This window comes from Zeugodacus cucurbitae, chromosome 5, assembly GCF_028554725.1.
Source record: "Zeugodacus cucurbitae isolate PBARC_wt_2022May chromosome 5, idZeuCucr1.2, whole genome shotgun sequence".
NCBI classification, from domain to species: domain Eukaryota; kingdom Metazoa; phylum Arthropoda; class Insecta; order Diptera; family Tephritidae; genus Zeugodacus; species Zeugodacus cucurbitae.
Genome location: NC_071670.1, coordinates 6,366,041 through 6,379,310, shown reverse-complemented (window position 1 = coordinate 6,379,310; position 13,270 = coordinate 6,366,041). Strand labels below are relative to the sequence as shown.

Here is a 13,270-nt window from a genome sequence, read left to right as displayed (position 1 = left end):
GGGACCCAGGTCGGTTTTGTATTAGTGATCAGAAAGAAGAAACGAAACGTTAAACGAAATGAGCTGGGCAAAACGGAAAAACTTCCGTTCAAACTAAGCTGTAGTTGGTATACTAGAAAGTAGTGCCTCGAGAATTTAATGCTACCGAGAGTTGGTATACCTCCATCTCGGATAATTCTACATACCTCACCCAGAGATCTGTGGTATATTTAGAGAAGATATCAAAAAGAATATGGATCAAAGAGATCTATCTAGAGAAAATTATTTGCTAGAAACTGGGCTTTGACTATACTGGACTCAGGTAAAACCCTAGGTTCTAAGAAGTGCTTCCAAGGTGGTATTTGAGGGGAAGTTTTCGGGAAATTAAAAGAGGCCTCATAGATATAATAAGTGTTTTGAGCATATATTCTTCTATAAGGTCTAAGGCTCAATTGATTAGGGGGAGGGTTCTCAATGAGGAGAGTAGCTGAGTCCAAATTACCAGACGTCTTGTTCTCTAGTATAAGAAGATTCACAATGAAATCATTATTAGAAAATATTTGTACTTGAGTCAAGAAATCTAAACCATGCTATTTTTCTTCGACTGGGTAGTCTTTATTGCTCTTCGGTGCACGTGTATATGAGCCGGTAGAGTAGAAAGGATTAAGTGAACGGGTATTGTGAATAATACAATTTGACAGTAGACAAGAGAAGGCGGACAACGGAGGTAACTAAGTGAGTATGACATGCAGCCGCAAGCGATAATACAAAAAAAAATAAATATACATAGAGAAAGGGATAAAAATAAATAAAGTCATATTAAAAGAGGATATGTAGCGGGGCGGATGAGAAGCAGAAGACGATATAATATAACGAAAAGGACGAACGCAAAAAAATATATTGTAGAAGAATGCTACAAATGAAAAAATAATAATAACAACAACAATAAAGCAAAGCGGCAGCAATAAAGCCAACGCTATAAGTAGACAGCCATGTGGTTTGACCTGCTTCTGTCAGAGCGTTAAATAAAAGCACAGTAGTAGAAAGTGGTATGAAATGGAATTGCAAAAGTGGATGTGAAAAATCATATTACAACGACACACAATTGAGTATCACGGGTAAAGGGATAAAGTCAGTATGTCAGTTCAGAAGCGAGAAAAAAATAACATTATTTACGAAAGCCAACAAACAAAAGCGGGCTGGCAACGATATATGCAAGTGAATGCACAAATGAAATAAAATAAAATGGAATAAAATAAAATGTTAATAATAAGAAAATCATAAATAAAGTGAAAGAAATGCAAAAGATAAGAATAGAAATTTACAAGTTGCCTGCCATATTCACAAGCAAGTGGACAGTTGTTGGTATGTATATCCTTGTTAACTTACAGCGCTATTTACAGCATTAACGCTGATAAAACATACACAAAGGTATAAACAAATAAACATAAAAGCAGAGAAATAAATGTAAATGTAAGCAATTTATGTTATCCTGCTGAGGTAAGTGTAGTGCCGGACTAAATTTGCATATACTAATACATATGCAAACACGTTTGTGAGTGTGCATATTTAAATTGGAAGGGTGACTTCAAGTGTCTATGCACAAACTGTCTCATAAATAACTATATGTCTGCACACGAAAGCAATTCATTTAATGACAAGTGCTGTAGATATGTATTTGTGTGCCTACTGTAAATGTAAGCTCAAAGTAAACCTGACTGTCAAAAATTGATCAAAAGCTTAAGGTCAATAGTGACGGCATGAGATAGGGTAGTGTGTAATAGATAGAAAATCAGGTATGCAGTAGACAAGGTAAGCCGAGCACTTAATTGAAAACGCTATATAAACATATACAAATGTATTTGTATGTATTATATGTGCATATGCAGCTATATAACTAACGAGGTAACCGAGTGCATGCATATTTGACATATTCACTTTAACCGCAGCAATCAAGTGTTGGAAGCTTTGAAGACACAATTTTGTCAATGCAAGCAACCGCCCAGTTATATTGTTGATTTTATCTCAATTAATTTCAACTGATTTGCATGCTTATCCAACTTATATATTGGAATGGAATGTGTGCAATGCTACTAATTTTAGATAATAAATATTGTAGAGCCGCAAAGCAGATACTACATTGTAGAATTGCTGTCAAATTTTGTATATGAACGTGAAAAACAACACAGTGTATGCCTACAAAATTTCGTGCATATAGCTTAATATTTACAGCAGCTGACCGAATGTCCTTTTTTATAAATAATGTAAAAATTTGTACATGAACGTGAAAAGCAACACAGTTTACGCATGCAAAATTTCGCGCTGTTAACTTAATATTTGCAGCAGCTGACTGAATATCCTTTTTTCGGCAGTGAAGAAAAAAAATTAAATATGCTTTATATTTATTAAAGTGGAGTGTAACTATCGAAAAGCAATTAAATTTTAAATCACACAAATTTTTTTACTATAATTTTAGCAAATTTTGCAAAATGTCTTGCTAGATGAATGTAGTATTGTATCAGCACAGCACATGCCAAATTTCATACAAATTGGTGACTTTATGGTATAAGTTTACGAATGTCCTTTTTTTAGAATATGAAATTTCGCTTTAAATGTCAGCAAAAAAAAAGTGAGAGGGCTTGCTAACGGCACTAAATGAGACTCTCACTCAAAATAAACTTTTAAATATCTTGAAAAGTTAACCCACAGCATAACTAAGTCATTATTTGATACATGACACCTACATGAGTATAGGTACAACTTAATGCTCAAACATCATTTATTTTATCGCACTTCACTTGTCATATTGATGAAGTTTCATCAAAGCGGGCGGCACCTGCTGATATGCAATGGCAACTCCAGCTGTCCGGAACATTTTTGCACACTTAAATATATTTCTTTATACAGCCGAGTGAGTATGTACCTATATATTTTCATATTTTCTAACAAGCAAAATTCATTTACTGCCATCACTCAATCGAACTACAACGGCTTCATTTGCCAACCTACTTGCTTGCTTTAAGAAAACTTTTTTTCTCATATATTTTTCTTTTTGTTGTTGCACGGCATACAACAAACGACCGTGCTGTGATTCGCTTTGTGCCATTATGTGAGCGTATTTTGTATGGAATGTAATAAAACAAAGCGCACAAAAGCAAAAGTAAGAAACAGCAAGCAAACGTAAAAATCACAAGTAAGCTGGAAAGCAAGGATATATACATAATGTTATTATTACAGTACAAAGTGTTGCTTTTGCCAGTTGCTTGTTGGCATACAATTGTGCTAATGTACTTATGTTATGTGCTTACATCAACACATACGAATCATTGAGTATACGGATGTATATAGTTTCAACACTCATTAATAATATTTGTGTGAAAGGACGATGGCAAGCAAATAACAGCAAGTTGAGGCAATGCACAACATAATGGATGATTTTTGCTTTGTTATAAATATATTTACTTCACATATATAAAAAAGGACATTCGTCTGGAGTTGTTAAAGAGCAAGTAATTTATTTGAAATTTAGCACATAGTTAGTGCATTAATAGCTACGTTCATTTAGTAAAGTAGAACTCGATAGTGATAATCAGTCAAAAGTTATGATATACATATATAGTTGGTGATACATTTTTGACCATTTAGTTTAGTTTTGACAATTTTTAATAGTCAGGGAATGGTATTGTAATTTTTTTTTTAGATTTAAAAATTAAATATAAAAAAGGACATTCGAGTGGTGTTTTAAGGAATCAAGCAATACGCCTGATATTGAGAATGTGTAAAGTACAGCGATAGTTACGTTCTTTTTGTAAAATAGGGTGCTATAGCAACGTTTGCTAAGCAGTTACCGCATGCGTTAAAATTTTTAAATAAAAAATATGAAAATAGATTAATGAATGGTAGCAATGAGCTACACAGAAATGCTAGTGAATAATTATACAAAATAATAAAAAAAAGAAATAAAAAATATTAAAAAATAATAAAAAAAAATTAAAAATATTTTTAGAAGCAATATATGTATGCCATTTTTCCAGCAAGTAATGTAAAAACATATTATTTTGTGTATGTATGCTTTTTTGCTATGTTTTATAAAGCATAATTTTAGCAAAATTTACCAAAAACAGAAAAAGGACATTCAAGAGGTGGGAGTAAAATTAAAGCAAATAATTTCAAACTTTGCACAGTTGTCATACGTTAAATACCACGTTCATTTACCAAATATCAACTTAAAATCCTTAGCCATTTGGACGTTATAAGATTTTTTTCAGAATTCCTTAGAACTATTTAATGTCAGCCAAAGGCGCATTTCAAACATTCTACGTTTACGCTTGACTTTCGCAATTTAATTGAAATATATAAATGTATTTGACAGCTTAACTACAAAGCAGGATGAGCAGAAAGTCGGCCACGTGCCAACGTCAATGCATACAGACATAAAAAGTACACTATTATAAGCTATATTTGGCATGTACATGTAGTATATACTTTTAAAATTAAATACCAACAGTTAGATACAGCGGAAAAACAGGTTGGAAAAAACACTTTGTGACGCATAACGGATGGCATGAATATTTCAACTGTGTGTAACAACAAAGGATAATGAAAACAAAAAGGATTTGAAACAAAGCTAATGGTCGTCGTTTGCAGCGGGAGTTGTTGTTAGAGGAAATTGTTGCGACGAAAAAGTTTTGTAGTTTTTTTAGATTTGAATGCAGCGATTGCACTTTCTGTGTAGAAAGTGTGGGCGTGCATAGATGAAAAGTAACGAAATTCAGTTGTGAATGTGAGAAAAAGTCTTCAAGTCAAATTAGTATAATAGTCAGTATGAAAGCAAGAAATCACTTGCAATTGAGTAAACTGTGAAAGAAAATGGAATGTCATTAAAATGGCAGGCAAAAAAAAAAACAAAAAAAATATATATTAATAAAAGCATGGAGAGACCAGCGCGCAGTTAGAAGCTGCGAACAGCTATGTGGGAAATTACAAATATTATACTTAAGTGGACAATTGTGGATATAGCAGTAAAGGATAATGTCAGCGATTGCAGTAATTTACAATGAAAGGAAAAATTTTTATACTCTCACTTAAGCAGACAATTGACGAAGTGCTTGACCTACTTTAGCTGCTAAATGCAAGTGTAATGGATGGAGTAAAGTCAGCGAGGTTAGAAGTGTGCAAGATGATTAAGTAGACAACTTATACATATACAGAAGCTTACTCATTATACGAACGTCAAATGCACAACGGCTTTACATTACGGAGAATATTTGATATTTTAGCTGGTTTGCTTAATATACTTTTCTGAGAAAAAAAAATTCAAGATAAACATTTTTTAATGTTAAAAAAAGTCAGCTTCGGATACAAAAAATAAGCAGACAAATTTTCAAAAATAAAATTTGATCCTTACAGTTGCCAACAAGTTAATCTTACACACAAACTGCTTATTAGTTTCATTTGTCACGTAGCACAGCTTTTAACATTAAATTACACATTAATTGGTCGCAAAAAATGTAATTAAAAATAAAGGATATTCCCATAGCTTTTGCAACTGGCATGCTATTCCGCTGAAACTCGCCATAAGCTTAACCACGGCAACGCTACGTTCGCACACCAATTTGCAAGCTGAATATGCAACAATGTGTTGTGGTATGTAGCATGTGGCAAGCATGTATGCCGCAGGCAATGAAGCTATTAAACTTTACAGGCACTTTATATGCTATTAACTCATAGTCATGTATATAAATATATTCATATGCATTTATCCAATGTCATCCATTTCGCGTTAAGCAGATTTTTTTGTGGAATATTTTGTAGTTTTTATTTGCTACAATTTATTGCGTTGAAACTCATTATACGAATGTATATTGCTGGCAGCTACACCACATATAAAGCCCAAAAGCAGAGCACGCTTATAGTACAGAACGTACGAATATCCTTTTTTTGAAGCGCAATAAAAAACTTCAAAAAAAAAATTAAATAAGTAATGTATAAATGCTGCAATGCTTTAGTCCGAATTGAAACATATACATAAGTATGCGTGCAGCCTTAAACAAAGCTTGCAGCGATTTTCTGTTCAATTACACGCGTTTATCAGCAACTCTGTGCATATTCTTCCACTCAAATGAGTGAAATGTTCGGAAATGACGTAAGCTTACGAAAAAATATTGACAATTTAGTTTTGTGTATATTGCATAATTATTATGTGCACTTTCAATTGCAAAAATCAATACTTTATTTCACTGCAACGCTTGTAATTACTAAATGCCTCAGCGTATCATGCTAAAAGTTGTTATACGAACGTCTAATGCTAGTAGCCATGCTGTCGGCGAGTTTCGGTCAAATCAGTAGCTTACAGCAAAAGCCTTGCATATATCCTTTTTCTAGTTTCAAGTGTAATTACTATATGTAATTATTACGTGTAATGCTAGTAGCTGTGCTGTCGGCGAGTTTCAGCCAAATCAGAGGCTTACTGCAAAAGCATTGCATATATCCTTTTATTCAGTTGATATGTAAAACTTCAAAAAATCATTGAGTAGTTTGAGAAATGCGATATTGAGTTACCAATAGTAATATGTGGCAATTTCAATATGAAATAACGATTACAGCCTTATTTTTTTAAGAGTACTATACGTGTAATGCCATTAGCTTTGCTGTTGCCAAGTTTCAGTCAAATCAGAAGCTTACAGCAAAAGCTTTGCATATATCCTTTTTCTAGTTTCAAGTGTTATTACTATATGCCTCAGCGTATCATGCTGAAATATGTTATACGAACGTGTAATGCCATTAGCTTTGCTGTTGCCAAGTTTCAGTCAAATCAGAAGCTTACAGCAAAAGCCTTGCATACATCCTTTTTTTAGTTCAAGTGTAAAACTTCAAAAAACATTGAGTCGTTTGAGAAATGTAATATTGAGTTGTCAATAGTAATTATGTGGTATTTTAAATATGAAACAACAGAAACGCTAATGCTCGTAGCCATGCTGTTGGCGAGTTTCAGTCAAATCAGAGGCTTACAACAAAAGCCTTGCATATATCCTTTTTTCAGTTAAAATCTAAAACTTCAAAAAAATCAAAGGGTCGTTTGAGAAATGTAATATTGAGGTGTAAATAATAATTAAGTGATAATTTCAATGTGCAATAACGAGACGGCCTACATTTTTAAGGTTAAATATAATATTTCAATAATATAAAATATATTTTTTTCAATAATAAACAAATTTTCTTTAGTACTCACATAGCCAATTCATGCGCTCGGTATACTCCACTTTACGTTTCAAATCCTTAACGAGCGCCCGAAAATCCTCATCGTTGAAATGACACTGTATGATTGTATTATTTAGCTGCACAATGTTGTATTCATTGTTGCCATTGCTGCCCGGGCCGCCAGCGGTGGGTTGTTGTTGTTGTGATTGTGATTGTGCTTGTGTTGCAGCCAACTGTGGCTGCTTTGCGGTCGGTGAGGGTGTCAACGCAGCAGGCGACACCAAATTGCCGTTATTTGCAGCATCCACTTGACCGCCTAAACTCAATTTGCGCATAGCATCAGCATTGCCGCCACCGCCGCCGCCAACACCGCCAGTCTGTGCCATTGGTGCACCTTCCACATTGCTGCATGATTTGCTCAATATTATAGTCGAGCGATTGGCTATGGAATTGGCGGCCAACAAGTGTTCAGCCGCGCCACCGCAACTGCCGCGATGATATGGAAATTTACCACCACCAATTGTGTAGTTGTTGTTCTTGAGCGTAACTTGCAATTGATTGCTCAAGAGTTGATGCTGCAACAATTGCTGACTACTGGGATGGGTTGAGCAATCGCTGGCGCGCCGCCGCCGATCCATACAGCCGCCACCAATGCTGAAAGGCTGTAGGAAAGCATTGCTATAGCTGCGCTGCTGCTGCTGTGCTTGCTGTGGCTTTTGTTGTTTGGTTTGACTAGATGCAGTAGCAGCGATATTTACCGAGACGCCAGCAGAGGCGCTACTCTGCTGCTGTTGCTGTGTCGCGCACACACTTGACGACGTTACGCCGCTGTTATCGCTCGTGACTTCGCTACTATTATATAAATTATTGGCATTGCGTAGATTCGTTTGCTGCTCGATATCGACGACGTCTGTGCGCAGTAGCTGTTGTCCGACGTTGCTGTCCGTCCCCACAGCACTGCCGCCGCTCATAATGATTAACTGTTGTGGCTGTACGCCGGCTGGTTGCTTGCAGTTGGCAGCGATTTTGCCGTTCCCACGCTTGCTGCCGCGTCGACTATGCTGTCGGCGCCGTATTACAGTAATGCGATGCTGGCGCTGTTCATAGAATTGCACCAAAAGCTCCTCGAGCACGGCAAGTGAGTGTTGCGCGGTGAGTGAGTCGTCGCCGCCTGTTACCAGCACAGATGATTTGCGGCGCACCGTACCCGCAGTGAATGTGGCAGATGTCTCTTCCTCCTCCTCCTCGTCGTCGTCGTTGTCGTCGTCCTCTTCTAGTGAGCTGAGCGCAGTGTCTGCTTCGAGGCGCGGCGCTTGCGCTTCCTGCACGCAAGCGCTAACTTCAAGTGCGCGCGCGCTACCGCTGCTCGTTAGTGAGCTATCAGGCGTCAAGCTGCGTTGGCTGACTAAAGTTGTTGCTGTCGCTGCGGCCGCTGTTGCCGCTACAACGTGTGCGCTCTCGTACGCCGTCGTTGCGTGCTTTGTGCGATAACCAGACGCTGCCGCTGCACCTCTACGATCCGTATCGGGTATGGAATGCCGCAGCAAAATATCTTGCAGTTGCTTACGCTGCTTTGCTGGACTGTAGGGGTTTACCAACTTGAAATCACCATATATTTTCGCCAAGAAACGCACACGTGACGCAATATAACCGATTTTACGCAGCACACGCACATCAGCGCTAATGCTGGAGCGATGTTTATGTCGCTGCCGTCGACTGCTGCTGCCGCCGCTAACACCAGTTGCGTTACTCAACCCACTTACAGCGCTGCCGCGTCGACTGTCGGTGTCAAGCGCCGCCGACGCCGCTATATGACACTCACCGGGCGCCGCCGCGTGTTGTTCGCGTCGCAAGTTGGCGCGTCGCCTAGACGCGCTATATAAGAGATGTGCTGGGAAGGCGGGACGCGCACGAAACGTATACACTTCACTATTTTCGTCGCTATCGTCACTGCCGCTGCATGATGTATTCGCGCCCGAGGATGCGGATGTCGACGAAACCGAACAATCTGAGGCGCAGCTGAGCTGATAATACTCCGCCTCCAAATGTTCGGCCGCGAGGCTAAGTGTGATGGGCGTGTTGCTGTTGCTGTTGCTTAGGCTGTTGTGTGCGGTGCTGGCTGTAGCCGAAGTTGTCGTTGTGCGCTCACTTAAAGCTGTTGATGATGCTGCTGTTGTTGTTATTGCTGAGTGGATGTCGTCCGTATTGCCTGCAAAACATTTATGCGACGCGTTGAGCTCAGGCGTTTTACTGGCGTGCGCGCTCGCTGTCGACTCGGCGCTTACTGTGGTTGCTGCTGCTGTTGTTGTACTTACAACTGTATGCGGCGCGCTGACTGCGTTTGTTGACGTTGTTGTTGTTATTTGTGCTGTGTTTATTGTTGTTGTTGCTGGCGTTGCTTTTGGCGGTGTTGGCTGCGTACTGCTGCGGCAGCTGCTGTCCTTGTACATTTATAAGCCAAAAAGCCGCAAGATCGTTAGCGCAATCAAGAGTGTGAAGAGTTGGAGTGAGTGAGTAGGTGAGTAGGTGAGTGACTCGCGCTGCTGAGAGGAGTGCGTACTATCGAGTGGCAACTATAAAACGCTATTGTGCGTGTTTGTTGTGTGCGTTGTTGCGCCCGCGCTTAGCCGTTAGCGACAACCGCGAGGCACAGTAAATGAAACTTGCGCGCTTGCGGCAACGTCTCCTTATTATTACACAATTTAATTATAATAATTTTTAAATTATTTATTTTTTTCTAGATTTCTAGCTAACACTTTAATGTTTTTTGGTCCACTTAAATTTTTTTAAAATTTTTTTTTTGAACTCGCCTTCTTCCCAACACTTTTTTACCGCCTCATTTAATTTTTGTCAAAACTTTAACACTTAATTTGCACTCACACAACTGTAATCCATACATACTAACGCGGCAACCGCTCCTCATCCAGTTAGCCGTACATTTATGCAATTATCCTTGCGTATCTTTGTGCGCTTGAATGACACTGCCAACTCACAGCTGTGGCATATAGAGCAGCGTGTATATGCAAATTTTATAGCAACATTTAAATTTCAAAACTCTCACCACACACGCACTCGCATACGTCGTTCTGATTTGTCCAGCTTTTCAGTTTGTTATCCTCTTTTTTTTTCAAATAATTTTCATGCAATTTCTCTTGAACACAATGCAGTGGCTATGTTTTGTAGCAATTCCATTTCGCCTTTACTTAACGCCAACTACAACTCCAGTGTTTCATACATGTTGCTTGCCTACTCCATATTCTTGCCGCTGGCAATTGACTATCGTCTATGTACGCGTGTGACTTATGTTAATACTGTAAGCTTTGTCGGCCACGCCATGTCACTGCTCAACGTGGAAAGAGAGAGAGAGAGAGAGAGAGAGAGAGAGAGCGTGTGGTGGTCAGTGTTTTTAGCGTTGATTTCAAGCACTTCGGCAGCAAGAATTTTGTGTTTCGCAGGCGCGGAGTGAAATCTGTAAGTGTAAAAAAAAACGTGTTGTATAAATAATTATTGCACAAAATTACTAACACTACTACGCGCTACAACTTATATGCTACACTATTTCTGTATATAAACTTATTTTTTGAAATATCCAGCGACAAAAATATGCATGAAATTATGCAGATTTTTTATATGCCAACCCAACCCTTGGTGAGCGCATTTGCATAAGTTTGAAATTATCCAGTAAGCACCAAATCGCTTGACAGCACTCATTCATAATAAAGAGGACGACAATGGTGTCCCTAGTGTCGATAAAAATAAAACACCTTGCAGTCAGAGTAGAGTGAGTTATAGCTGGCGATGAGGATAATAAAGTATAACAACTAATACTGGTTGGCAAGAGTTGTGGAACTAGATGTACCAGGTCCAGCATATAACTGAATATTATTGTTGTAATACTAACAAAAAATTCTAATAGTCAGGTATCGAACCCACGCCCAAAAATGTATTAGCCACGTCACATACCAAATCTCTACCGATGGGGAATGGTCTAAACTTCAGAAATCACTTGCCGAAATAAAAACCTAATTAACCAAAGAACCGAACAAATAAACCTTTCAATGCCACATAATCGTATTCATATGAAACAGACTTTATGGTATCGAGTTACTGACAGCCATAGATGAACCTGTTTAAATACTAAAATCGAACTCAAACACAGGGATTTATTAAACCTAGCGAACTCATCATACAAAAGGAATCTAAACTCACTTTTTTTACCCCAGCGAGACGTTTTGGAAAACTACCGTAGTTCGAGTTATTCTAATCTCCGTAAACATTAGAGTTGAAAGATATGAATGTCGCAGGCTTATAGCTTAAATTGGACGGACGTAGTCGGCCTACAGAGAATCCAGCTTTATAAAGTGAAAAATCCTTTTTTTTATATGAAGAAGTAATAATGATTCGGATTAACCTGTAATCTCAAACTGGGACATATTTTACCACAAGTGAATAAGCACGTCGGTATCGTTAAAACCGAAGTGGGATCTTTAACTCTAGCGACCCAAACGGAATCTGAGCTAATTTTTGGTTACCCTAGCAAAACGCTTTAGAAACTAATTAAACCAACTGACGTCCGTAGAAATTATTGCTCGAACGAGGTTGGAATGCTGTAATGCAGGAGGCTTATAATTTAAGCAGGAGTGACTTAATCGGCCTACAGAAGAGCTAGCTTTATAAACCTAAACGGCCTATCTTTTATATTAAGTAAGTTTTACGAAAAATGTATGAGTACGTCGGTATCGTTAAAACCGAACGCAGCCTGAGGGATCCAGCGAACCCAGCAGCTAAAAGGAATCTGAGCTCACTTTTTCTTTGGAAACCAATCCTTTGGAAAGTAGTTCAATATCTCTTATCAAGTTCTCTATCTAGCAAGAACTCGAATTAAAGGACTTTTTATGGGATGGACGGCTATTTTTATAAGAACTTCATCGCGATCGACATCCAATTCTTTGGATGAGCTTAGAGCTCCAGAAAGGTGGGACTTTCAACAGTTGTAGTGATTAGTCATCCTACAGGAGGTTGAATCAAATATACAGGTATTGTTCGACGATGTAAGCTCCTTTGGTGAGCTTTGAGCTCCAGAAAGGTGGGGCTTTCAACAGTTATAGTGATTAGTCATCCTACAGTGGGTTGAATACACGCACTGTTCGACGCTATAAGCCAGTAGATAGTGTAACTTGTATGGTTGGAGACTATCCGACTACAAACTGAGTTTGTTCTGAGTACTTTTTATAAGACTGCTTTGAGTTCCGGAGCTCAGCAGTATAAAAATAGAAGCCCAGATAATTTTGAAAAGATGTAGGTTTCTTCTACGTACTTGTAGTCTATTCTTGGACAGTTGAAGTTTTCGACAATTCAAGAAATGACGAACTAATGACTTCGAGAAATGTTCGCAGTAAAAGGTTGCTTATAAGAGAATGCGCGAGCTTTATCTATTCACTATAGAGATCTGATTGTGGATGGAATGATGTAAAATGCAAGATGAGTACTCAACTCTGATCAGGTTAACAAAATGGAACAGTGTTTCTTTGGATTGCATTTCTTAGGATTCGCTTTCTAACAACTGGTTGAAGGATGAGACGATGGTTGAAGGATGTGGAGATAATGGATGAATCAATAGGTTATTGAGCAAACGAACGATTATATAGTAGCTTTTTGGTGGTTAAAGGATGAACTGAGCGTCACTATTTTCTACATGTAGCAAATAATAATGACTTCAGGCAGTCAGGAGCATTGTCAGAGGACTCAACTTGACTTATTAGTGTACCAGCTTACTATCGAAGAAGAATATAGAAGAAAATCTAACTATGATCTCTAGAAATCTCAAAGTATCCATTTTATATCAAACATTTAACGGACTAAAACTTGCAAAATTTGTAAAAATATAAAACAATGTGTACTCAATTCACTTTAACTGCATAGAGAGAACTACAAATATTGATGGACTGCAAGTAACATTGCGCTCAAATATGGAATTCTTCTACAAATTCTTCTCTTCTGGCAAAGTTGAGAAGTAATACATACATATGTATCTGCATGCAAACGCCTACTTGAAAACTTCTGATAGCTCAATTGTTGTCTAACATTATTG

At 38.0% G+C, this 13,270-nt stretch overlaps 1 protein-coding gene across 1 annotated transcript in view; it reads right to left on the bottom strand.

Annotated features, from left to right (window-relative positions):
* Positions 1-13,270, bottom strand: part of LOC105216726 (high affinity cGMP-specific 3',5'-cyclic phosphodiesterase 9A) — a 226,243-nt gene that overhangs the window by 117,779 nt on the left and 95,194 nt on the right. The window contains exon 4 of the mRNA XM_054230854.1: positions 7,211-10,648. Coding sequence (XP_054086829.1) covers positions 7,211-9,629 — 2,419 coding nt within the window. The 5' untranslated portion in view covers positions 9,630-10,648. The remainder of the gene's footprint in view (positions 1-7,210; positions 10,649-13,270) is intronic.